Source organism: Sus scrofa, chromosome 18 (assembly GCF_054392235.1).
Source record: "Sus scrofa isolate SSC_HxYL_T2T_F1_AM1 chromosome 18, Sscrofa_HxYL_maternal_Yorkshire_Landrace_v2.0, whole genome shotgun sequence".
NCBI classification, from domain to species: Eukaryota; Metazoa; Chordata; class Mammalia; order Artiodactyla; family Suidae; genus Sus; species Sus scrofa.
In genome coordinates, this window is record NC_139400.1 from 46,366,890 (window position 1) to 46,394,780 (window position 27,891).

General features: G+C 43.2%; 1 protein-coding gene across 3 annotated transcripts in view; it reads left to right on the forward strand.

The window, feature by feature from the left end:
* AOAH (acyloxyacyl hydrolase) overlaps positions 1-27,891 on the forward strand; it is a 180,809-nt gene that overhangs the window by 43,730 nt on the left and 109,188 nt on the right. For all 3 annotated transcript variants that reach the window (XR_014834240.1, XM_021079244.2, XM_021079245.2), the window contains 2 exons: positions 3,226-3,325; positions 26,368-26,427. Coding sequence is in view for 2 of the 3 variants with exons in the window: in XM_021079244.2 (XP_020934903.2) it covers positions 3,226-3,325; positions 26,368-26,427 (160 nt within the window). In the remaining variant the exon portion in view is untranslated. The remainder of the gene's footprint in view (positions 1-3,225; positions 3,326-26,367; positions 26,428-27,891) is intronic.

Below are 27,891 nucleotides of genomic sequence, written 5' to 3' on the forward strand. Positions count from 1 at the left end.
GGGTTTCTTCTCCCTGCCAGCATTTTGATGATTAAGAGGATTTGGTAGGGACACCCCATGCCCAGTTCCCCTCTCTTGTTTTTCAGATCAGAAAACACCAGTCTCACTCTCTGAATGAGGGGTCCTCAACTCTATTCCCACATTCAAGTTCACTCACTTAGAATTGTGCTGTTTGCAGGGCAAAGAGAACAGGTCTTGGATACCACATGATGAGCTGGTTCTGGTGGTTCTGAACTGCCACAGATGGGATATCTGCCTTAGGTTGAAAAAAAAAAAGGATTAAGCAGAGCCCTATTTATCACCCTCCTGAGTCAACTACGTACCAGATCCCCACAAAGACAGCAGTCATCAGTTAAATAAATGAGCCATTAAGTTGAGAACAGATGTGTGAAAACAGTCACCTCTCCTGATTTATTGACCCTTGGTAGACATTAGTTTGGTAATGGACTTTGTGTGTCACAAACAGCTTGTCCCACAGCTTCGTTACCTTTAAGTTACCTCCAGCTCCACCTTCCATCAGGGAACCCTGGGGCCAAGCAGACGACTCTCAGGATCAAGTGGCTTTTCCCCCTCTTAACTCAGGTGCTCTCAAAAGGTCGAAAAACCATCTTACCAGTCATATTGTTAGTCTCATTCAGCTGGAGTGAAATTTGGGAGCCATGATCCCAGCCCATGTTTTCATGTCAGAGTATTTTTTCTTTTTTTTTATTGAAGTATATTTGATTTATAGTATTGTGTTAGTTTCAGGTATACAGCAAAGTGATTCAGTTATATGTATACGTGTGTTCATATATATATATATATATATTCTTTTTTTAAATTCTTTTCCATTATAGGTTATTACGAGATATTGAATATAGCTCCCTCACTATACAGTAAATCTTGGTTATTTATCTGTTTTATATATAGTGGTGTGCATCTATAAATCCCATACTCCTGATTCATCCTTCCCACTTCCCCTTTGGTAACCATAAATTTCTTGTCTGTCTGTGAGTCTGTTGCTGTTTTGTAAATAAGTTCATTGGTACTATTTAGATTCACCTGTGAGTGATATCATATCATATTTGTCTTTCTCTGTCTGACTTGGTCTGATTACCATTTATTTAATACGGTAATCTCTCGGTCCCTCCTTGTTACTGCAAATGGCATTATTTCATTGTTTTTTTATGGCATTGTTTCATTTTTATTCCATTGTACGTGTGTGTGTGTGTGTGTGTGTGTGTGTGTGTGTGTGTACACCATGTCTTCTTTTATCTATTCACCTGTTGATGGAAACTTGGGTTGCGTCTATGTCTTGGCTGTTGTAAATAGTGCTGCTGTGAACGCTGGGGTGCATGTGCCTTTTCAGATTTGAACTTTCGTCTTTTCCCTGTAGATGCCCAGGAGTGGGGTTGCTGGATCACATAAAAACATTTAATGATCTTTGAGATGGACCCTCTTTGTCCACTGGGCTTTTCATTAATATTAATGTGGGACAGTTCTTTCTGCAAGAAGGTTCATGATATAAATTAACTCTCACGGCCCCTCTCAGTACTTTTTGGTTGGTAGTGCAAAGTGAAGATTATCAGAGATGCGAAAGATACTTTAATGTTCAACAACCATTGAAACTGCTGCTTATGTACACTGAGTGAAACCAGGCTGCTTTTCTGTTTTATTTTGTTTGTTTGCATCTTATTTTTGATACCTTTAGAAAGGTATCAAAAGTTCATTTGTTACTCTGCATGTCCAGGTAGAAAACTCCCTTGGAGGTATGGACAAGCTAATGGAGGGTCCATGGAATGGTTATCATGGATATAAAGCAAAAACAGGAATGAAGTCAGGGAGCAGATCCATGATTTGTATCTAAGTCCTAGTCACAGGGGCCAAGCATCACCAAGCGGAGTGGTGGTTCTCAAGGGTTGGCCCATGTTTAGGCTGTGACTGCCTTCAGTAAATAAATAGAAAAGAAACAAATTGTCTTTGCTTATCAAGTGGAAGGATGAAGGGGAGGAGGAGAAGGGTCAGGGTGAGAAGAAAGATGGTAGTGATTGTAGTCGGTGTGGAAATAGTTGTTGTAATAGTTGGCAGCGGTGGAGGAGGGTGGAGTAGATTTGTTTATTGTGAGGGAACCAGAGCATATCATGGAATTTAAAGGCGTGAAAATATCCAGGCCTCAGACCAGAGACTGGAACCCGGACTGGGAAGCCATCAGGATCACAGTCTGCACACGTTGTGTTTACCCCTTGAACTTAGCTGTCCAAGTGCTTTATCCACATGGCAGGAAATGACACTACAGTCCCCAGTCAGCCTAGCTCCTGCTGTCCTTGGAACAGCCCAGAATGAAGTTCCAAATTTCCCTAAGAGAGAAGCAGATTGGTCCGAGTCGAATGCAGTTTAATGAGTTCCAGTCAGCTGGCCGGAAGACATGAAGTATGAAACCAGTTGCCAGGAACCCACCCCCACAGTTAAGTGATCATCTGAGCTGGGAAGAAACCCATAGCTTCTAGAATCTGTGCAAGATTAATCTCTAGGTATTACCTACCTGTTTCTGGATTCTTTGTTTTTGCTGTTTTGGTTTGCATTCGAATCAATAATTTACTTGGAAAAGTTGCCAAAAGTCCACACATGACTTGTTCCTTCATTTGAAGCAGCACATTACACTCATTCTTCTTGGTTTAGGAAGAGTGTAGGGATGCCAGGTAGAAAAAGAATATGCAAGGTTTGTTTTAGCCCCTTCAAACCTAGATATAAACTAAAATGTTCAAAGAACACTGTCCTTACACCATTCCCTGGGGAAAAGTCAAAGGTAAAGAAATATATTTACTTTAAAAGGAAAAGAGATGCTTTAGGTTGTGTCTAGGAAAATAATTTTAGGTGTTTGAAGCTCTATCATAAAGATTTTTTGCTATAAGTTTCAGCAAACTTTATTGTTCTTATCAAATTACACCTCTGGCCATTTTTCCTTTTTCAGTTTTATTCGTAGCTTCGAAAGAATGTCAGTGCCCTTTGAGAGGCTGTCCCACTGCTCAGGGCCCTGGGCGCCCTCTCCCTGCCCCCAGGACCTTGTTCTAAAAACTGGAGAGAGCAAGTGGCAGGAAATCATTCTGATCCAGCATCTACCTGGGACTAGACTCATAGGCCATGCTCACATCCGTTCTGTGGATTTCCCTTCTTTTGATATAGCTTCTCTTGCCTAATGCCTGAGAGCTTTTAAATAGCCTTTGTTTCGCCCCCATTTCCCTCCAGGCTTGAAGCAAAACTGAATGCTGATGTGGTGTGTCACACCCTGAAGTTTTGTAAACAGGACCCTGGCCAACCATTGTGTCACCTCTATCCCCTTCCCAAGGTGAGTGGTTTCTCACTCTGAATGTCCGGTGGTGGTGACATGCAAGCCCTTTGGAAAGGTTGTAGAGGGAGGCTCAGCTTCACCTGTTCTGTGGTTTGGGGACAGTGACAGGCAAGTGTTATTTTCCATTACGTCGCCTGGAATCATATTTCCACATTTTAACTTCGATCCTTTCCACATGCTGCCAAAGAATGTCTTTGCTGTTGATTTTAGACCGTAATCTAGAGCTGGGCTGGCAGCACTAGAAAGTCTGACCAGCCAAGGAGAAACGAGGTTAAGTCCCTCTCTACCACTTAAAAATCAAGCAGGTTACTTTTATGGAGTGACCAAGGCCTCCAGTTTGCTCAGGACTTTCTTGGTATAAGCACTGGAAGTGCCACATCCTTGAAAAACGTGGGCAGCTGGTCACCCTAGGGAAGTTTGTTCTCACCTATAAAATGGGGTTAATAAAATACCTCCCTCATAGACTGGTTGGGGGAAGAAGGTGAACCATACATATAATATGCTTAGCACAATACCTGCTACATAAGTAAGTAGTAGTAAAAATGGTAGCTAATATAATTCTTACCAATAGCATTATTATTCAGAGGTAGGTGTTCAGAAAACCCTGTGTGCATTATATCATGTTGGGCAGTTTTTAATGCAATGCAGGCAGAAACAGGCAAATGTTGACATAATTTCCTGCTCACACTCTGAACGAGAGTATATTACATCCAGTTAGTTCTCAAAATAAAGATTTTCAGCAATTTTCCTTGAAAATATAATATAAAATAAATAATAAAACTCGAAGCCCCCTTACCCAGAACTGTAGTTTTTCTGTATGTAACACAACAGGTTTTTGTTTCATTTGTAATTTTTTTTAAAATTTTGAAATAAAGTCAGTGTAACACTTTTTGGCATAACTAGTGAACACGATGTTTCTGACTGGCAGGGTTGAATATCATGGGCCTGTCTCTTTGAGCAGGAAGAAAGAGATGCACACGTGCCAATTCTACTCTGAGAAGCTATGGGCTTCACTGGTTTCTAGAAGAGTTCGTTTCAGTTTTAAAAACGTTTTATCCATACTTTCAAATAGCATATGAATTTAGCATTATCATATTCACTGTTTGACAGTGTACGGAAGAAACATGACTCTTAAGTACAAAGTCAAGTGAGAGGGGTTTTTGTGGTTTCCTGAAATAGCATCATTTTATATATTTTCACACTCACAGCTATACTTAGTCCCAAAATGTTCAACTTTTAAACCATGCCGTTTAAAATGACATTCTTTACTTTTCTCCTCTGTGGAGTTGAAATAGCCCTTCCCTGTCCTCCCCTCCCCGCCTGCTTCTCACTTCCTGACTGGGGAAGATTCCCACACTCCTTCCTGCCGGGAGGGAGCCAGAGGACCTCATCTCAGGAGGGTTCAGCGTCCACCTAGCTGGGCCTGCTCCCAGGTCAGCTCCCTTCACCCTCCTCCTCAAGTCCCCAAGGCCAACCGCCATCTCTCCAGATGACCCAGAAAAGAAGGGGCAGTTGGCTGCAGGTGTGGACGCCTTCACCCCTTCTGCCTCTAAGACCTCCTTGAACAGCAGTCACGGATGTCTTCAGAGCCTTCCCCATGCTTACGCTTCATCTTTAGTCCCTCAAATAGCCCTGGTGTGGAGGTGCCATTACTACCTTTTTTTAAAGACTGAGGAAAATGAGCGTTAAAAAGGTCACAGAACTTGCTGAAACTCACCCCCTTGGGAGAGACCAGAACTGGGATTCACAACACTGTTCTTGGTTCAGCGTCATTTATTGGTCTCTTAACCCTTGTGTCAGTGTTTCTGGAAATGCCCTCAGCATGTGCCCCTTCACAGCAATCAGCTGAAATCCCCCCGCCTGAAATAACCAATATTAATACTAAAGATCTAATTTGTATTAAAATAGTGGACATTGTAAGTTTTAAATGAGTTATCCTTATGTTAATTTATTTGAGATTATTCTTATATTAATTTTTTATATATATAATGCTGTATATACTTTTTAATCCTGCTTTTCCCCTTTCACATTATATTTTGCAATTTTTAATTTTTATTTATTTTTTTATTACTCAGATGAATTTATCACATCTGTAGTTGTATAACGATCATCACAATCCAGTTTCACAGGATTTCCATCCCACAACCCAAGCACATCCCCCCACCCCCAAACTGTCTCCTCCACAGACCATAAGTTTTTCAATGTCTGTGAGTCAGCATCTGTTCTGCAGAGAAGTTCAGTCTGTCCTTTTTTCAGATTCCACATGTCAGTGCAAGCATTTGATGTTGGTGTCTCGTTGTATGGCTGACTTCATTTTTCATGATAATTTATAGGTCCATCCATGTTGCTAAGAATGCTGGTATTTCATTCCTTTTAATGGCTGAGTACTATTCCATTGTGTATATGTACCACATCTTCTTGATCCACTCCTCTGTCCATGGACATTTAGGTTGTTTCCATGTCTTGGCTATTGAGAAGAGTGCTGCAGTGAACATCAGAGTACATGTGTCTTTACGAGTCATGGTTTTCTCTGGATAGATGCCCAGGAGTGGGATTGCTGGATCAGATGGTAGTTCTATTTTTAGTTTTCTGAGGCATCTCCGTCCTGTTTTCCACAGTGGTTGCACCAATTTACGATCCCACCAACAGTGTACTAGGGTTGCTTTTTCTCCACACCCTCGCCAGCACTTATTGTTTGTAGACTTTTGGATGATGGCCCTTCTGGCTGGTGTTAGGTGGTACCTCCTAGTGGTTTTGATTTTCATTTCTCTAATAATGAGTGATGTTGAACATCTTTTCATGTGTTTTTTGGCCATCCTTATGTCTTCTTTGGAGAACTGTCTGTTTAGATCTTCTGCCCATTTGTTGATGGGGTTGTTTGTTTTTTTGGTATGGAGCTGCAGAAGGTGTTTGTTGCAATTTTTTAAATGATACAAACCAGACCTTCATTTCATTCCCATGGCACACAAATCACACCTATAAAGCAGGTGCGAATTAGTAAAGATACAGACAGAATTTCCAGGCTGCCTGAAGCCTCCTGGTGACCCTGCCCTTCCCAGTCAATAACTGCCGCCCCCACAATGTAGCCGCTATTCTGAAATCCACCACCACAGATTGGTTCATTTGTATAAAGTTCTGTTCTTTCATATCATATACATGTAATAACACAGTCTGTTCTTCTTAGTGTCTGGTTTCTTTTGTCCATGAGATTCATCCGTGTTTTGGCAAGCGATGGTATCATTGCATGAAGTTGTCACATAATCATCTGTTGATATGACTCCTGCTGTGGCTTCCCAGCTAGTCCAACCAAATCCACTCCTATCCTCTGTCCAATGAATTTGCCACACAGATGCCAGAAATAGCTTTCTAGAAGATAAATATGGTCTTGTCATGCCACCCCCACCCCTTTGCCTGAGGGATGAGGAAGCCGTCCTGACCCCTTTTACCTCCCCCTCCCATCAAAGCTCCTGTAGGTTCTTTCTTTGAACTTGCCCATTTTAAATGGTGTTCCCACTGTGGCTCGGTGGGTTAAGAACCCAGCTAGTATCCATGTGGATGCGGGTTTGATCCCTGGCCTCACTCATTGGGTTAAAGATCCAGCGTTGCCACAAGCTGCAGTGTAGGTCGCAGATGTGGCTCCAGTCCGGGGTTGCTGTGACTGCAGATGCAGTTCCGATTCGACCCCTAACCTGGAAACTTCCATATGCTGCAGGTGTGGCCTTAAAAAGAAAATAAATTAATTAATTAAATACCTACGTGATTGTTTGTCTCTCCCACTAGGCTATAGCCTCCAGGAGGACAGATCCCGTCTCCTTCTTTTCTATACACCCAGTGTCTAGCAAAGAAATATTTGTTGATGAGTAAATGAAATGCCGCTGGTCTCTCATTGGAATTGCTGATGGAAATTCTGATTTTCCTTACTTCCTGGCCACACTAATTTTCCCATGGAATATCTCGATCACATCCTTCCCCGGCTTATCATCGCCACGTTGCCTACACAGTTAAGTACATGTTTTCACTTGACATTTTAGGATTTTCCAAAAGCCTTCCTGGACATCTGCCATTATCCTTGCACATCCCTTGCAGTAGCCAAAAAGGAATAATTGGCTCACCCTGAGCCCACCTCAACCTTCGCACCTGTGTACCTTTGTTCTTAGTCATTCCTTCCATCCAGGATACCCAGTCAACACCAAGCCCGTCCTTCAAGCTCATCGCATCATCACCTTCTTTGTAAAATAGCTCCTAATCCTCACCACCAAAATTTTAACTCTCCTCTCTACCTTCAGCGTAAAATATCTTTTCAAGTACTGCAATGTGCCAGTACTATTCTGAAGGCTTTGTATCTATTAATCATTTAATCTTATGCAGTAGGTCTTGTTGTTGTCCACACGTCATAGATGAGGAATGCGCAGAGATATTAAGTTTACATAGATTTCCTTATTAGAATGTAAGTATATTGGGCAGCAGGTCTGCATCTTGCCCACCTTTAAGGCCTCCATCGTGTCAAGAGCACGCTCGGTATATGGATATTGTACCCGGCACTGCCCTTTATAAACCTGATCTCATTTAGCAGTGCTCTTGGAGGGTGTGTTTATTTTGCAGATGAGGAACTGAGGCTAGGAGAAGATAAAGGGGTCTGCCTGGGTTTCACAGCTTAACAAGTGGCAAGGAGAGCCTTCAGTCCCAAGTCTGTTTGTCCTTAAAGCTGAAGTTCTTACCACTGTGCTCTAGCCTCACTGATGCCCTGGGGTATTGCTACCTTGAGTAGAATCACAGCTCCTGGGACAGATAGTTCCTCACAAGCGGGATTTTACACCTGCAATGTCCTGCTGCTGTTCGTGCATTTCAGAGTCTGGTAAAATACAGTGTGATGCAAGCCATCGTCCCTGTGACATGCATGCACGGGTTGGAGGGACAAAGGGGCCTCTCTGTTGCAGGGGCTTTCGGGGGGGAGCCCCACAGTGTAGAGCCACAGGTACCTGACTTGAGTGGGGCCAAAAGTGAAAGGTGGGACGGCATGTAGGGAACATAGTGAGGCCTGCTCATCATTTACAGCAAAGCTGAAATTCTGGCTCCCATCTTGCCAGTCCTTTAGCCACATCTTCATGTCCTTCTCTACCATGTGCCCCCAAAATGACAAACTCCATCCAAATTGAAGCAAGAAACAATCTGCCATGTTCAGCTGGCGACAGGAGGATGGGGAAAGAAGGGGGAGCAGAGGGAAGAGGAGAACAAGACAGAGAGAAAGCAGAGAGCAGGGGAGGTGAGGGGAGACGAGAGGAAAAAGAAACCTGCAGACTGTGTTGTAAAGCCCACCCAGATGGTTTTGTGTTACCTACTTCGGGGGGATTATTTATATCATTCTTCCTCTCGTTTGCACACAAAACAAGGCACTGCCTGCCACCGGTGTGTGTCTGTGTGTGCCTGTGCAAAAACATGATTCTGGCACCACAGCTCTCCAACTGACAACTGAATGTGGTTTCTTCCTGTGTGCCCTGTTGCTCTTTCAACCTCTCATTTTTAGATCAGAATGTCCCAGTGCATGAGCCCGGGCTGGGCCAGCTGCAGCCTAAAGCCTGCTCAGTTTTATGCTGCTCCCTCCTGGGTCCCCTCACTCTCAGGTCCCCAAGCAGACCCTGTGGCTTTGAACAGACCCCTTTCCTAACCACCCCTGAGCTGGAGGGACAGGCTGCATTTACCAGCTTCTCAGAGGCATCCTCACGGCTTACTTCACACCACTTTGATCCACATTAAAAGAGAATTATATTCAGAATGTGTGCGCTAGTGGAGCTAGATTCCCTGGGGCCTCCAACCCATTTAAACTACTGGGAAAGAGACCTGCTGCCTTAGGAAAGCAAGCCAGACTTTGCAACAGCTTTCCCCACAGTAAATCCGATTTCTGCAGGAACCAGAAGCTCTCCGATGCTGAGTGCGTGGGTGTGCGTGCGTGCATGCGTGCATGTGGGATTCATGTTTCTTTGGAATCCACACTACCAGGAAGCTGACACAAATGGGTTTGGGAAGGAATAAGTTTGCACTCTTCCTATGAGAAAGTGACATGGGACAAATTTTTGTTCATCTGAGGAACACACAAGCTGACCTCAGGAATTCAGTTTTTTTAAAAAAATTTGATCAGATAAAATATCTGGCATCTCTTTCAGTTGAAGCTCTGAGGCAGTAGGCTTTAGGAAAAGATTATTGATGGATAGGAAATGGAACATTTTCTAAGATCCTTTAATCATTAAATTTCATTCTGTCCAGTGGACAGTGCCCTTCCATCCATCATCATGATGCTCCTGTCTCTGTGAGTTCACCGTGTGCTTTCAGAGGTGTTACTGTCTATCGTCCCTGAACTCTGCTTTTTTAATAAGCTTTTCATTTTGGAATAAATTTTCAGTTTCCAAAACATTGTAAAGATACCTTAGAGAGTGACTTTCCAGCAGGGAAACCGGGAAAACACCACGTCCCTTTTCCTTTTCTCTGTTCTTTAGAACCGAGTCACTAAGTCCAGAACTACACTCGACAGGATGGGGGCTCCAAGCTCACGTCCTGGAGAAGGGAGTATCAGACTTATTTTGCCGTTGAGACTCGAGGTCTCATACTTAGTGACTAGAACCTGAACTCAACCCAGGGCTTCGGACTTCAGACCTGAAGCTCCTCTGTTCAGCGCCACTGGGTTTGCATAGATTATAAAGCACGTTCAGGGTAGCCAGTTCTCATGTCAGAAAGTAAACACAGCTTTGGTTTCCGTTTTAATGAAGTAGCATGAAGAGCTTAATATCCAAGAATCTTGCACAAGGACCCCAACTTTCTCATTACCAGTTAAATTATAGTCACTCACAGTCAGTTATGCCCCAACAAATATTTCTTGAGCACTTTACTCTATGCCAACCTTACTACTAGGCACCCTGAGTAAGGCGCCATCACAAAACTGCAGGACAGATAGGATTTCCCCATTTTATAAATAAGTCTACCGAGACCTAGAGGATCGAAGGACCTGCCTGGAGTCCTGTAGCTTCTACAGAACAATTGTTTTTCTTTCTTAGCCAGCAAATATTGATATAGAATGAATTATGTAGGACGACATTCCAGCACATGAGGCAGACAATCTCAATGCAAGTAGTGATTCTAGCAAGGGAGGCAGACTTACACACAAACTATGATGAAGAGACAAGTGTTCTAACAGAGGGTGCAAAGAGGAACAGATACCTCTGTGGAGGAGGCTGAGGCTCCTCTTGGCCTCTCCCAGGAAGGAGTGGAGGTGCCTGTCTTCAAGGTGGAGTAACTGTTGACCCGTCTGGTGCACCAGGCGTTGCCTGCCTCAGTGCCTTGTCCTTGGACCCTGTGCCTGGAACTGTCCCAGTTCTCTGCACAGTCACTACTGCTCCTTCTCCCGATTTCTGCTGAAATGCCGCCTCCCCACCCAGGCTTTTCCTGAACAACCCATCTGAAGGTCTCCTTTCTAGCTCTCATGCCACACTTCCCTTCATTCATGGCACTTGAGGACAGGGACCATGTCTTTCTTGCTCACCATCATATCTCTAGGACTGTGCAGTGCCTGGCATGTAGTAGGTGCTCCATAAGATTTGTTGAATGAAAGATAAGTTGGGAAGGGCTGTTCTGAATGTGTTTGTGCTTTATTCCCTCTCTTGTGAGGATTTATTTGGTCTCAAAGGAATAGACCAGAGAGAGTGTAAAGGGTTTAGCTTATTTTAGAATGTGAAGCCATTTTCAGAACTGTAGGTGGAGTCCCACCCCCGGGGATCTAATTCGGCACTTCTGGGGTGAAACTTCAGCATCTGTACTTCTACAGAGCTTCTGATGAACATTGAAGGGTGAGAGCTGTTTACTGCAGCCTGGCCCAAGCCCAAAAGCTTCCATCAGCAAGCCTGAAAGTATTGTCTCTCCTCCTGCTTCTGGCCTTTTCTTTGTCATCTGGTGACTTCCCAGACAAGCAAAGTCTGCTGTCTCCACTTACCCCCAGCATCATCCTTGACGTCTGGATTTCTGCCCCTTTTCTGATGGATTCATTAACAGACTCTGTTACTGGGTCTCTAGTCTCCAGTCCCCAAGGCATAAGGCCTCTTAGAAATGCTGAGGAAACTGGAGGTTTTAGAAACAATCTATTTAGCATTCACTCCTTTTGTATGGGTTTTCCTCCTAACAGTATGCTAATTGGGCAAAACTGCATTGCGGTTATCTATACCCACAGAAGAAAATGAGGTTACCTATTAACCTGTGCAGAGCTCTCCCATTCCCAAAATTAAATGTAAAAAATAAGCCTCCTAGGACCCCCATTCCACTCCAGCAACAACCACATTTCTCTCCAGCCTCTAATAGAGGAGGTTCAGCATGGGGTTCTAAGTACAGATCTTAAAGCCAGACCACCTGGGCTCAAAGCTTGGCTGCACGTCTTACTATCTGTCTCTCCTTAAGCAAGTCGCTCAATCACTCTGGGCCTCAGTTTCCTCACCTATAAAATGGAGATAATACTAAGACGTCATAGGGTTGTTATGATTATTTAACCATTCAGTATATATCTCTATGCGTATGTATATGCATACTTAATAGGAGTGTGTGTGTGTGCGTGCACACGCGCGCGCACGCATGCGTGCACACACACACACTCACACACGTACGCCCACTATGTGCGGTAGGGGAGGCAGGGTTTTGAGTTTTAGGACAGTGCTTTGCTTGTACTAAGTACTAAAAAGCATTAGCGCCACAGCAGCATCCAGCTACCTTTTTAAAAGCCAGGAGCTCTTCTTCACTTCCCATTGCTTCACCTCCCATTGCTTCTTCTCTGCAGTCTGGCCTCTAGCCCCATCGCTCTGGTGAAACACTGCTCCGTGAGGGTACCAGTGAGCTCCTAAATGTCAAATCCAAGAACACTGTTACCCACTGTCTGCTGTGTTGGACCCTGCTTGCCCCTCCCTTCCTGAAACATCTCTGCCCTTTCCTGGCCCTCTCACACTACTCTGTCTCTTTGAGAGCTACCCTTCCCTTCCTAAGCCCCAGGAGCCACACAGCTGGAGTTCCTCTTCCTCTGGGCTTTCTCCTGACAGCCTGGCAACTAAGTGTAGAGGTTCTGATGCCAGCCTACAGGGGCAAATGATCTTGGCTCTATCACGTGCTTGCTGAGTGATTTGAGTCATGTCACCTAACTTTCCTGAGCCTCTGTTTCTTCATCTGTTAAATGGGGAGTGTAGGAGAGCCTACCTCCAAGGGCTGATGTGAGGACCACATAAATTAATAGAAGTAAAAATTCTTAGAATGGCGACTGATCATCATAAACCCACAAAATGTTGGCTTTTGTTATTAAGCCTTACAAAGCTCAAAACGCTCCTCAGAGCTTCAGTCAGTGCTTACAGCTTCCAGGAGAAATCTTCATCTGTAGGTCCCAAAGGCACCTTGAACATAACATGTCAGAAACTGGACTATTGTCTTTCCCCACATCAGCTGTCCCTCCTTCATTCCATATCTTAGTTCTGAAACCACCATTCACCCACCTAAATGGTTCTTTCTAGTCCGCCCCTTCTCATCCCCGGTTCCATCTGCCTCATTCAGGGACTTATCCTTTCTAGGGTGAAGTCCCGCAGCAACTTTGTATCTGATATCTCTACCTCCGGCCTTGAAACCCTCCACTCCAGGCACCCAAAGGATGTTTCCAAAATGCACATCTGACCATGCTCCCTTTCCTGCTTAAATCCCTCAAAGCCATCCATCAAGGTGAGGACAAAATCTGAGTTCCATCAGCTAGCCTGTCCCTACCTCCCCAGCCTTGTTGTTGGAAGAGCTGCTTCATCCACTTCTCTCCAGCAGCTCAGTACTTCTTATCATTCTGGTCACATCCTGCTGGGTCTCACCTGCCAGCCTTGCTCTATTTCCCCTTACACCTGCAATACCCTTTCCCTGAGTCATCTTGTAAGATACAGCTCAGTTGTCACCTTTTCCAAGAAACCATCCCACACCTATGCTCCCATTCCAGTGAGGATGAGACTCCCTTCCTCATTGTCTCCACAGTTCCATGTCCTAACAGTTCCACATTGCATGTTCCATATTGTATTTTACTCATTAGTTTAAGTCTCTCTCTCTCTCTCTTTGAGATTGACCACTGGACTATGCATTATTAGGCTGGAAATATACCTGAGCCAGCTCTCTATCCCCACTGCCTGTTATGGGTCCAGGCAGCTGGCATGCTACAAGTGCCCAATAGATGTGTGCTGAATGGATGGGCTTACATTTGAACCCAGTTCTTTCTGTAAACTCTGAGCATAGTACCTTCATAATGCTCCTTATCTCTACACTGCTTCCCAATACTTGCTGGTGTCTGTACTTCCACTGTGTTTTCTTCTGTATCTTTTTCACAGACTAAACCTAAGCCTTAAGATGTCTTGGTCCATTTATCTAGACTTGGGCTTTTCCTGCCACAATCTTCCAGATGACTCATCGTGGACATCCATTCATTCTGTCCTTTCCAGTCTTCCTTTCTGACCAAAGGCATAGTTTTCTCCCAGAAATGCATCTCTGAATTGTTGCCCTATTGTGACAGCCTAGACTTCATTATAATTCATTCAAGCCCCAAACTTGAATGAATTTTGGAGGCGTGTTCTCAGAGGCTACCAAGTTCTTGGACTCAAGTAGATGTTCAATAAGTGGTGGGTTTTTTTTTTTGTTTTTTTTTCTTTTTAAAGGAATCAGTGAATGAGCAGTAAGATCAAATTGGCAAGAGGGTTGGAGTTTAGAGTCTCCTCTATTTAAAATCAAAATGTTCTCTGTAACAAGCAATTAGTCCTTTGTTCTTATTCAAGAAAAGTAATATCTGATCCGGAGCTTCATTTTGTTCAACGTGGTGTGTGCGTGTGTGTTTTGTGTTTGAGTAAATTTCTTTAATCCATCTGTGTTATGACTTGGCTTTTTTGTGGCAGGTGTGTGCAAAATTAAGATGAATTAACCGTTCTCAGTTTAGCAGAATCTCTGTGTCAAACAAGGAAAGGAAATTACTTGCTCTGTCATTATCATTACATTAGAGCCTCCAAGGCTACTGTTATGGACAACTCTATCAAAACAGTAGCTCAAAACCTGAACTAAATTAAAAAAAAATTAAGTTTCTTTCCTCATTTGGTTGTCTGGTCAACCTCCCCAACTTATACTTGCTCTTCCTCCATTCTCCACCCTAACTCTGTGTAGCACTGAGTATTTTCTCTTACATCCAAGCCTAGCAGAAAACCAACTATTAAAAAAGAAAGAAGCCATTTGCATGATCATCAAATATGTAAGTTAAGGAACGTTCCTTCTTGAGCTATGGCTGCTCTTCACTTTGACTTGGCAAATCATTAGAAAATCAAATGTTATTTTTGAAGGAAACATACAACCAAGAGAAAATAGCCTACATCTTTGGAAGATTTTTTTGTGTACATTTTTAATCCAGAGACTTAATAAAGTTTTCCAAACCATCTCATTTAATAAACTCATGGCTGTGCCTGGAAGACAACCACATCTTTGATAACTGAGGCCAGAAATGGTGCTAGGGTCAAAAGTGTCTTATCGGAAACTGATAGGCTTTTAAAGCATAGACAGTCATTTTCTTATTTTCATGCTATGTATTTACTAAGCCCCTTTGTATAATAGGTACACATCAGGGCTGAAAAGTAAAAGGCAATTGACAAATACAATTTGAATGGCAATAACACACCAAAAGCTGGACTAAGTACTTATACATCATCTAAAATCCTCCCACACAATTGCAAGGTTATTCCATTATCCCAATTTTACAGATGAGAAATCAAAATTCAAGTAAATTGTTGGTTATGGGGTTGTTTACTTGACAACGTTTCTAAAGTTCCTCTTTAAACATCTCAGGAAATTATGAGCAGTGAGATAAATTACAGGGGAATATAGCTGTCTAGATGTAGAAAACTTAGCTTAAAAGCTTAAAATGGAACAGATATGGTGTCTAAAAATAGACCCAAATGCATTTGAGATTCTTGTTTTTGATAAAAAAAATATATAGCATTTCAAATCAGTGGCAAAACACTGACTTGCTCAGTAAATGTGTGGAATTAAAGACTAGCCATTTCAGAATAAAATTTAAGCTAGATGCTTATCTACTCCTTACGAAATTAAATTCCAAATGAATTAAAGCTTGAATCATAAAAATAGAACCATAAAAGGAGGAAAAAAAGAAGAATTTTATTTGTAATTTATGATCCAGAAGTCACAGAGGGAACTATGAATACATCTGACTAGTGAAAACGCTACCATACACAAGGTCAAAAGACAACTGGCAAACTGAGAAAATGTTTTCATGATATGCCACACTGTGAATTATTTTCTCCATGATTCAAAAAGCTCTTATAAAATAAAATTTTAAAAAAGAGCAAAGGCCACCAAAAAATTCAGTTTACAGAAAAAGAAGATCAAAGGGCCAAAAATGTAGGGGGAGATGCTGATTCTTTTCTCCATAATTAAAAAGGTGAAAATTAAATGAGATTCCATCCACTTCTTATGTATTTTGCCTCCACAAAATTCTTTGAAGGTCATTAGACAAGAAATTATCGCAGAAACAGAAAGGCTTTAAATATCAGAGGCAACTAAATTAAATTGCTCCCTGAAGATTTGAAGGTTTAAAACTCTAACAGAATAGAGAACAGCATTTAACACCGTACTTGGATGCATAGTCGACTGTTCACTCATTTCTCCCAGCATTTCAAAGAGTTTGACAGACATTCCAAACTGTACTTTGGTATAAGCTCATATTTGGAATCTTGGAGAATTTATCTACTTGGACTTGTTTGAAGTCTTATTTGGGGGTCATTAACCTCAGAGAGATCTCAAGAATCTTCAGTGAGTAACGCTAATAATGCAAATTTAAGTTTTACCCTTGACTTCTGATAAGTAGAAGAAATCAGATGATTCCAAGGAAGGTACTCAGGTAGTACTCAAATTTGGAAATATTTCTTGCCTGCTTTTGAAAAGTTAAAGAAGAATGACAACTATTTCTCTCTTAAGAATATCCTTAGAATTCCCATTGTGGCTCAGCGGAAAATGAATCCAGCTAGGAACTATGAGGTTACAGGTTTGATCCCTGGCATCGCTCAGTGGGTTAAAGATCCAGTGTTGCCATGAGCTGTGGTGTAGGTTGCAGATGTGGCTCAGATCTGGCATTGCTGTGGCTATGGCGTAGGCCAGCAGCTGCAGCTTCGATTAGACCCCTAGCCTGGAAACCTCCATATGCTGAGTGTGGCCCTAAAAAGACCAAAAAAAAAAAAATCCTTTATTCTATATGTACACTGTGGTATATGGAATGATTGGCCAACAGAGACCTGCTGTATAGCACAGAAAACTCGATCCAATATTCTTTGATAATCTACATGGGAAAAGAATCTGAAAAAGAATGGATGTGGGTACATGTATAACTGAATCACTTTGTTGTACTGCAGAAATTATCACAACCTTATGTTTGTAAATCAATACTACTTCAATAAAACTTCAAAAAGAAAAAAGGAATAAGCTTTCTTTCCTTAGCAAAGCTAGTAACCCTAGGGAATTTGAAAAGTTCTAAAAGTTGCTTTGAATTTTAAAGTTTTAGTTGTTGGTCTCTCGGCTTCCATGCTTGGCCCTCATCTTCACCTAATTAATCACCCACATCAAAGCTCAGATCAGAAGTCATGTCTTCTAAGACATTTCCCCTGATGCCCCAAGTGAAGTTGGGTCCCCTAGGATTCCTCTCTTTTCATGGCACTCCATGCTTCTAGAACTGATCACAATTGCAGTTAATTGTGCAAGAAGATAAATAACCATGAAATTATTATTTAATGTCTTCCCCTCCTGCTCCATGAAAGCAGATAATCTGGCTGATTTATTTTGCAAATGCATGCTGTTGCCTGTAACTTTCCCAGAGCCCAGCACAGTTAACTGAATGTATATATTTTTTGGGCACACCTGCAGCCTGCAGAAGTTCCCATGCCAGGGATCGAACCCATGCCACAGTAGCAACCACAGCAGTGAAAATACAGGATCCTTAACCCACCAAGCCATTAAGGAACTCCTGCATGGTTTTGTTTTTTTGCTTTTTGTTTTTTGGTTTTTGTTTTGTCTTTTTAGAGCTGCACTCGCAGCATGTGGAGGTACCCAGGCTAGGGGTCAAATCAGAGCTATCGCTGCCAGCCTACACCACAGCCACAGAAACGTGGGATCCAAGCCATGTCTGCAACCTACACTACAGCTCACAGCAACACTGGATCCTTAACCCACTGAGCAAGCCAGGGATCAAACCTGTGTCCTCACGGATGCTAGTCAGATTTGTTTCTGCTGAGCCACGATGGGAACTCCACTCCTGCATGTATTAAATGCTCAATAACTTGTTGAATGGACAGGGCAGTGTCATAATAATGGCCTCCCATAAAGAGAGCCACATCCTAATCTCAGAATCTGTGAATGTTACCTTACATGGCAGAAAAGACTTGGCAAGTGTGATTAAGTAAAGGATCTGTGCACAGAGAGGTTATCCTCGGTTACCTGGATGAGCCCAGTGTAATCGCAAGGGTCCCTATAAGAGAGAGACAGGAGGATCAGCATGGAGAAAATGTGACAACATTGTGACGCATTGGTCAGAGGATGAGGCCATCAGCCAAGGAATATGTGCAAGCTGCTAGAAACCAAAAAGGCAAGAAAAGATTTCTCCCCTGGAAACTATAGAACGAACCAGCCCCGCTGACATGTGCTTTTAGCCTCCTCAAACTCATTTCAGGCTTCTGGCCTCCAGAGCTATCAAAGTATAAATTTGTGTTGTTTTAAGCTGCTAAATTTGTGGTAATTTGGTGTCTCAATAGTAGGAAAGTAATACAAGTAAATTGATTAATTGTGTAGCCTTCAGCAAAACTCTTCTGGAAACCTGAATGCAAATAGAATAATGGTGAAAAGTTAGAAGTATAAGTTAGAAAGCAGTCGACCTAAGACAACCCAGTGACTGAACCACACCCACTATCTGACAAACCCAATCATTTGCCAGAAATCACGTGTGTAAAGAATAGGACAACATCCAATAATAAGAAAAGCCTATGAAGTCTAGCCCTGGAGAACTTGTGCACGTGCCCAGATATTAGAGAAGAAACTGTCAAAATGAAACAGAAGTATTTATTGTGAAGCTTTGGACAATTCAATGAAACAGTACTGGGTTGTGGATTTCTCATCTATAAGGACTGCTCACTCCTTGGAGTTCCCAGCGTAGTGTCCATGAGGATGCAGGTTTGATACCTTGGCCTGGCTTAGTGGGTTAAGGATCTGGCATTGCCATAAGCTGCAGCACAGGTCACAGATGCTCTCACATCCAGGGTGGCTGTGGTATAGGCCAGCAGCTCCAGCTCCTATTCGACCTCTAGCCTGGGAACTTCCTTATACCACAGGCATGGCCATAAAAGAATAAAAGGAAAAAATCATTCATTCCTATCATGCTGAGTATAAAGTATATACAATGTCTGGTAGAGAACATCAGGTGTAGAAAAACCTCAGTAAGTATGTAGTGATGGTGGTGGTGTAATAAAGTCAATGAATAATAATGTCAGGAAAAGTTGTGGGAGTGGAATATTGCTGTTTAAAATAAAACTTTCGAGTTCCCATTGTGGCTTAGAAGGTTAAGTATCCAACATAGTGTTGGTGGGGATGTGGATTCAGTCCTTGGCCTCGCTCACTGGGTTAAGGATCCAGCATTGCCACAAGCTGCAGTGTAGGTTGCAGACACAGCTCAGATCCCGCATTGCTGTGGCTGTGGTGTAGGCCTGCAACTGCAGCTCCAGCTTGACCCCTAGCCCGGAAACTTCCATATGCTCTAGGTATGGCCCTAAAAAAAATAACGATAATAAAATAATACTTTTTTAGAGTTCCCTGGTAGCCTGTAGCCATTAAGAATTGCCACGGCTGTGGCTCAGTTTCAATCCCTGGCTCAGAAACTTATGCATGCTACGGTGCAGCCAAAAAAATAAATAAATAAAATAAAGACTTTATTTTTCAAAATACTTCCTGGAGAAAAGGATAGAGAGAATATGACTAAATGTGTCGATAACGCAAATAGCTCTACAATGTGGAACTGGCCTAGGAAAAGAAAAGGAGGAAATTTAGCTAATGGTAAAATATGTATGAAGAAAAGATTTTTAGTGATCTAAAGGGGTGCATTCAAAAGGGGTGGCGTTTTTCTGTTACTTGTATAGTTCTTTGTTTTTCTTTTTTTTTTTTTTCTTCTTTTTTTCTTTTTGGTCCCTGGAAGAAGACACTGACATGAGCTGACTTCATTTTTTCCCACATATCTTAAAGTCATAAAGCTGGATCATGTCAGAACATGAAAATCAAATTGGGCTTTGGTAGAGCTAAATCCTACATGTTGGAAAGTAGACACTGTAGATTATAGTAGAATGTAGACAGATAACATAATAAACCAGCAAATTCCACCCAATGGCCAGACATGCCACTATTTGATTAAAAACTTAGGTGAGCAAAGCCTCTATGGGTATATGCTACTGTGTGCTCTGACGATCAAGCAAAGGATTGGCCTCCCCTTTTTAGTAGACTGCTAGGGAGTCATGCCATATTGTCCTTGGAATTTTCCAAGCCCTTGAGTAAAGAAATCCAATATACATATCCATGGTTCTTTGGGCTCTAAGCCCCCAAGCTGAGGGCTTATATGGCTGAGAGCCTGTGTGGTGGCTTCCCCTGCAATTCACTCATGAGAGTGCTTAATAGACTCTGAAGGGGATTTGCTATTGGAATAAGGAAATGCTATAATCAAAGAGAGAAAGTAATGAGAAGCTGAAAAGATTTGACCATAACAAATTGCAGAATCAAATGAATACTTCCAGAACCAAGCCCCTCTGGGTTGGTGGAGAATCTGCTTATGCCTCCAAGGATTGCTGTCAAGTGAGTCAGGACCATCACTGGCTTCCAACCGGAAGAATTTTACATCCAGCTCACAATCTATCCCCCACCTTTTTCTCCAACCACTGATCACAGTGGCGCCCTCCATTTGTAAGGAAACTTCTGGAAAAGTTTTGACTTTTCAGAAGTTGGAAGCATGGTCTTCATACTTTGGAAACACTGACTTCAGCACTGGGTCGCCAACAGTGAAAATGTTACCAAGGAGGGAGGGTGACGAGCTTCATTTTCACATTGCCTACAGCGTGTCCCCCTCTGCCTCTCACTGAGTCAGGCAAGCAAATTAGCTTTTCCAGACGTCTTTGAGTCCTCACATCCAACATTGCAGGTAGAACTCAGAGGTGACATAATTTAAGCATGGCCGCAAACAGAGCTGATGGTCCACAGATCTGGACTCTAGCGTCTTTCCCACCATCTCCACACCGTTTTCCCAGAATGAAATAAGCCTGACATTGAAACACCAGGCAGATCATGTGACTTCTGAGGTCACCAGGGGAATGGCAAGCATAACTCCCAGTGAGTGTGGATGGCTCAATGCGGAGGATCGTGTGGTTGGGGGAGAGCCCTGACTGTGTATGCCAAGCACCTACCCACCTGGGTGGAAACTCTTGTAACCCGGGTATAAGTGTAGTCGCAAGCATATGATCGATAGTGAAAGGAGAAAGAAATATTCCTTCAGCCAGTCATTTCTTTGTGCAATCATTCATTCTACCCTTCATTTCACAAGTACTTATTAAATGTCTGTGTTGTACCATGAACTATATATGAGGGATGTAATAATAGTGAATGGGGCATAACCCTTCTCATCAAAGGTTTTATTACCTGGAAGAGAAGATTGACAGCAAACCGTGATACGACTACAATGTAGAAAGGATTCATCCATATTTTATAGACGATGTAACTGAGGCTTAGAGTCAATAAGTAACTTGCCCAGAGTCAGAGCTGGTAAGTGGCACAGTCCAGATTCGATTCAGACCTGTTTGACACAAAAACCCTTGCTGTCACTCCTGCTGTAGGAAGTGTGAATAGGTGTGCTGGCAAAGAAAAGTGTTGTCCTTTTAAGGTTTGGAAGTTTGGGAAGCCTGTAAACTACATGCTCCACGGGGAGAGCCGCAGCACGGATTAGCATATTCAAGGGTTGGAGCCACTTTGTGGTAAGAAACACTCTGAAGAAAGGCATTTCTCAAACATTCAGATGGTTCAGCCAAAGCCCCCTGCGCTGTAGACTGTGCTGACAACAATGGGAAAACATGCAAAGACTACAGTGCACAGGGGGTGCTCCAAACTCAGCACATGTTCCCTTGACACTCTGGAGCATTGGTGAATTGGATAAGACACATTCACAAATTGGGTCCTCTCAGGCTCTGTGATGTTAAAGAATCAAATTCTGGTCCACTTAGGAGTGAAAGAAACCAAGAAAAATAGTATTTTTAGACATGAGTTTCTAACAGTGAACAATTTTTAGCAGTCTAGTTCTCTGCTATCAATTATAGCAGCAATATATTTGAAAATTACAGAAAGTGCCTTTGTTCACGTCATACTTTGACAGCAGTGACAGGTTCCCACAAAGGAGACAGCCCCTGGGACGTGAAATGATGATTTTGGACGTGAGTTTTTTGTTATCAGAGAGCAGGCATTTATGAGGGGTTTGGGGACGGGGAGAAGATCGCTAATCCAGATGTTCTCTAGAAATTTGTTAGGACAGAGGATTCCTCACCCCCAAATTTAGTGGCATAAGTTGATTTACAAATGGAATAAGACTTTTTTTTTTTTTTTTTTTTTTGCTTTTTAGGGCCGCACTCGTGACATATGGAGGTTCCCAGGCTCGGGGTCGAATTGGAGCTGCAGCTGCCAGTCAACACAACAGCTGCAGCCACAGCCACAGCAACACCCAGTGTGAGCTGTGTTTTCGACCTACACCACAGCTCACAGCAACGCCAGATCCTTAACCCACTGAGCGAAGGCCAGGGATCAAACCCGAATCCTCATGGGTGCTAGTCGGATTTGTTTCCACTGCGCCACGATGCGAACTCCAAATGGAGCACGATTTGAAAGAAGCTGTCCCCAAGGACTTGACTGCCCATGGGGGCAGAGTGGGGGAGCAAGTAGGTGCAAAAATAGCTCCAGGGTAAGGCAGAGAGGGGCTCAGAGAAAAAGACAAAAAGGGCTTTGAGGCAATTTTTACTAAGTAGGAAGACAGATGTACGAAGCACCTCTGGTTATGAGTTTTTATCAAATGCTGGCATATCTGGCCTTCAGGTAGAGCTTGCTACTCTATTATTCTATCTGCATTCCACTGTTCTTAACAGTGGCTATTTTCCAGGGTGTAAGATTTAGTTCTACCTACGAAAGAAAACATTCTATTTATTTATTTATTTTGGCCATGGTGTGCAGTGGCTTGATGTGGGATCTCAGTTCCTAGACCAGGAATTGAACCTGGGCCGTGGCAGTGAAAATACCAAATTCTACCCACTAGACCACCAAGGAACTCCCCCCAAAGCATTTTTAAAAAGTACTTATGATTTTTTTTTTAATGTTGGTATTAATACATTTATCCTGTAGGAGACAGTGGGGCTTTGGTCAAGCCAAGACCAGGTGAACCTGCCCTCAGCCTTGCAGGGAGGACCCCAGAAGCAATGACCGCGCCCAGTACTAAGGAAATCAGAAGGCATTTGGCGAAGCCCTTGTCACGTCTTCTTTTCTTTTCTTTTCTTTTCTTTTCTTTTCTTTTCTTTTCTTTCTTTCTTTCTTTCTTTCTTTCTTTCTTTCTTTCTTTCTTTCTCTCTCTCTCTCTCTCTCTCTCTTTCTTTCATCCTTTTTTTTTTTTTTTTTTTTTTTGTTCTTTATCCCTCAAAAACATTGATCTCCCCAGTGAACTGAACTGGATTAAAATCACATCAGTTCTCTCAAGGGGATCTGAGTAGCCGCTCCTAAAAAAGATGCTGCCAGGAGTTCCCGTTGTGGCTTAGCGGTAATGAACCCAACCAGTATCCATGAGGATGCAGGTTCAACACCTGGCCTTACTCAGTGGGTTAAGGATCCAGCATTGCCGTGAGCTGTGGTGTAGGTTGCAGACGTGGCTTGGATCCCGAGTTGCAGTGGCTATAGTGCAGGGAGGCAGCTCCAGCTCTGAATCAACCCCTAGCCTTCGAACTTCCATATGGCGCGGGTACAGCCCTAAAAAGACCAAAAAAAAAAAGACGGTCGCCAAAGCCTTCTTTCTGCTTCATCTCACTTCTATTTACTGTACTTGTTTCTGGTGTCTCCATGCCAGCCTGGAAACTCTGGGAGGGCAGGAATGTCTGTTCACCACCAGATCCTAGGGGCCTGTGCTGGGAGCAAATCATTTTGTTTTTCAATTAGAAACAGGGCAGCATGTATTGAGGTCTTTTTAAAAAAGCATTTATTGCTGAAGTTGTGCTCATTATTGAAAATTTAGGAAACAGAAAAGAACCAAAAGGAAAAAGTGATCACCAACAATTATTATGGCGTATTTCTTTGCAGGATTTTTTTTTCCTGTATGTATAACATCCTGTAGCCTGTTTTCCCTGCTTAACACAATATCATAAATGTTTTCTTTCACTTTATTTCTATACTTACTGAGCACCTACTAAGTAGCAGGAACCAGGCTAGGCCCTATCATGCCTGAGATGGGCCTTGGGAGGCAAAGGGGTATTTCTGAAGCAGAGAAGCAAGGGGCGCATAGTTAAGACAAGAACTGCACCTTCAGTAGTGTGGAGAATTAACTTTAAGCTCACAAAGGCAGCCAAAAGGGACACCATAACAGAAATTTGTGCCTAGATCTAGTGCTTTATAAGACCCACCAGAAACACTGACTTGATACGATAGGAACATTTCTAGGATTTGTCAGAATGTCTAGAAAAGGCCAAAATTGCAGTCAGTAAGTTCAGTTTTTGAATGGGGCCCTTCCCTAAGCAGCTTTCTGGTAAAGATGTCGATGTTTTGAAAGTGAGGATTGTCACGAACTGTTTTGGCCCCTCTGCCAGCCAATCAGAATGGATGCTGGTTGCGGTGTTGGAGCGAGGTCTGGAGATGCCTACCAGCCTGTACATGACCTTGGCCCCTGTGTTAACTGATGGCGAGGAGGTCTGGAGAGTCCTAGGGAGAAGCTGGAAGGCCAGGCAGTGGTGGGAAGGCTCAGAGGCTCAGGGACACAGTCGCTCACCAATTGGCACAGTTGTATTTTCAATGCTTGAAGAAACATACACTGCACAAGGGCATCCTCGCCACCACACCCACCTGGAGAGCAGCTTCTTTTCTCAAGTCGCTAACACATACTCTTAGATGTCAGCGGGCCTACTGCCTCTGATACAAGAGCCATGGTCTTCCAGCCTTTGAATTTGAACAGGTGGAGTATGATTCAGGGCAGACACCAGGGAGAGGGTTGCAGAGCCAGCCCATAGAGGGCAAGCTGCAGCTGGCTCTGCCGCCCTCCTTCCTAAAGAACCTCCTGGAAAATTCACTGCAACCCAGGCTCTCACTCAGTCATCACACCTCCTCTCATGGGCTCGCAGCATGGCTGAGGTCCTCAGAACACATGGAGCTCCAGGGTGGAGAAAGGCATCTCCCAGGGTGAAGAACTCGCAAAGGGGTCAAGTATGGACTCGGGTCCTGAACATCCCTGAGCGGCAACAGCCAGCATCTCCCAAGAATCTCCCAAGAGGTCTCTCCTGCTGACCAGCCAGCTCCAAGTCCCATCCCAGTACCCATCTTTTCTGGGTGAGGGGAAAGCTGGGCTGAAAGACAGAAGTTTTCCAATTAGTCTTTCAGTTACTGAGCAGGAGTTATCAGGGCAGGTCCTGGGCTGGAGGCACGACATGGGTGATGTACTATAAACCTTACAGCAGCCTAGGACATTGGTAGCTATAATTCCTTTGTTGCAGATGATCAAAATAGGGCTTTCTTATATGTCGAGGAATCCTAGGGCTGCTGAAGGGCTAAGAGTATAACTTGCTCAAGGATTCATAGCTAGTGAGCAGCAGAGCTGGAGTTTGGACCCAGGCATGTAAACTATCACTCATATTCTATTAGGGCCACACAGGAACAGCTGGAGGAGGAATACGGCAGGGCTAGGACATTTGGCTTAGGGAAGAGGGGTGGACAAAAGCTCTGGGAAGCAGTGCTGGGAGGAAAATACTCCCCAGCCCCCACCCCTGTCCCGTTACTTTTCTTCCAACCCTCCCACGAATACAAAGTTCCATAACGATAGTTATCAGTGATAATTAGCTAACTCTTCTTAAACTCAGAAGATGTCCTTGGATGGGATGCTTTAGCAATGGAGATATCCAACCAGGAGAAGAGAAGGCGAATGAAAGAGTCTTTTTCTTTCTTTTTTTTATTTTTTTCATTTTTTAAAAGTTTTTATTGAAAAGTCTTTTTTTGTTGTTTTTTAAAGTTTTTAGTGTGATTTACAATGTTCTGTTAATTGCTGCTGTATATACAAAAAAGTGATTCATTTATACAAGTGCCCATGTCCATTCTTTTTCAGATTCTTTTCCTACATAGACCATCACAGAATACTGGGTAGAGTTCCCTGTGCTGTACAGCAGGTCCCTGTTGGCCAGTCATTCCATATACCTCAGTGTGCATAAGCCAGTCCCAAACTCTCAGTCCTGAATGGTAGCCATTAGCCGTCCTTCAGCCCTGTGGTACAAAGCACTTAGGTTGACTGTCTGTTTACTGCTTTCTGCCCTGGGGCTTTCAGACCCAAAGACAAGTTACCAAGTTTAGCATAGTGGGCAGGTTCAGATGCTGTCTCTGCTGGATACTGGCTCTGAGATCTTCAGCCAGTTTCTTAGCATTTCTGCATCTCAATTTCCTTACCTGTTAAAAGGTCATATCTCTCAGAGCTGTTGTGAAGATTAAATAACATAATGTTTGCAAAGGGTTTAGCATGGCATCTGGCACAGAGCAAATCCCTTAATCAAGAGGGTTAATAACATGAAATTGCCTTCTTGTGAATTATTTCATCACAAAGTTATGGAATAATCCCTTTATTGCAAACTTACGAACTTAAAAAAGCCCAGCTGTTGAAATGATGGAGAAAGAAAAGACGAGACACAAGCTATAATATTGTCTAACTGCTTTTATAGGAGGCGTGGAAATTTACACTGACGAAGGCAAGACAGATCGTCAAGAAATCCCCAACTCTGGTAAGCAAGCAACGGGGAGAATGCCAGTATTTTCCTGGGCCCATTCACCTCCATCTGGCCCCAGCTCTAACTCTCCAAAGGCCAGGGGCTACTCTGGATGCAAGCCCACAACAGCTGAACTAGGATTGAAGTAGGAATATGAGCTCCTTCCCTTTTTTTCTCCTCCTTTCTCTCTATAGGAGCGTTTCTTAACCCCAGCACTGCCAACATTTGGGGCTGGATAATCCTTTGTTGCCGGCGCTATGCTTGGCATTGTAGGATGTTTAGCAGCATCTTTGTCCTCTACCCACGAGATGCCAGCAGCACCATCCCCCTGTCTAGTCGTGACAACCAAAACCTTCTCCTGGCACACAGCCAAATGTCTTCTGCTAATCACTGTGAAGAGCTGCTGGCTGTATTCTCCTGCTCCTCCACTTTCTAAATATGTGACCTAGGCTGAGCCTCAGTTTCCTGATCAGCGAGATCAGGGCAATAACAGTGTTCCTTTCTCAAAGCATGGATGTCAAGACTAACAGAGTTGATGTGTACAAAGTGCCTGATATTGTGCCTGGACTTATCAAGCTCTCAGTGTAAACACTGGCTGAAATCACCACTATTATTAGTCCTTTCTCCTTGCTTGTCTTCGCAATTGTAGTTTTATTCAACAGATAGAATACTTAGTTCAGGAGTTCCCTTCGTGGCTCAGCGATTAACAAACCCGAGTAGGATCCATGCGGATGCAGGTTCAATCCCTGGCCTCACTCAGTGGGTTAAGGATCCGGCCGTGTAGATCACAGACTCGGCTTGGATCCCGCGTTGCTGTGGCTGTGGTGTAGGCCAATGGCTACAGCTCCAATTGGACCCCAGCCTGGGAACCTCCATGTGCCATGGGTGTGGCCCTAAATTTAAAAAACAAGAATACTTAATTCAAACAATTATGATTAAGTCAGGTATTTGAGTTAGGCCCTGGTGGCCCATCAGCCCCAGTTGAAAAGGAAGCAGAAAGGTAAACCTTTGAAGAACAGCATCTCCCTTGATGCCAGCGGTCCTGGCAGGAAGGAAGCCTTCATCAGAGATGAGAGGGCACGGCCCTGGGCCTGGGCTTCTCCCTGCTGGCCCGGCCCCTCCTTCACCTGATGCAACACCTTCAAAGTCGTATTGATTTGGCAACATGGAAATAAAGAGGAAGAAATTGCCTCATGGCTCGGCTTGCCAGATTTAGCAAATAAAAAAAGAGGATGCTCAATTAAATTTGAGTTTAAGATAAACAGCGAATAATTTTTAATTTGAGTTTCAGATAAACCGCAAATAATTTTTTAGTATAAGTATGCTCAATACAATATTACTTGGCAACCCTACCTGTGGGAGGCACCGGGGTTTTGATGTGCAAAGCTGATACATGTCAGATGCCAACATTTCTGCACAATCCATCAATCAGTCACAATGCTCGCATCACCAATTATTATTTAATTCAGCGAGTCATTA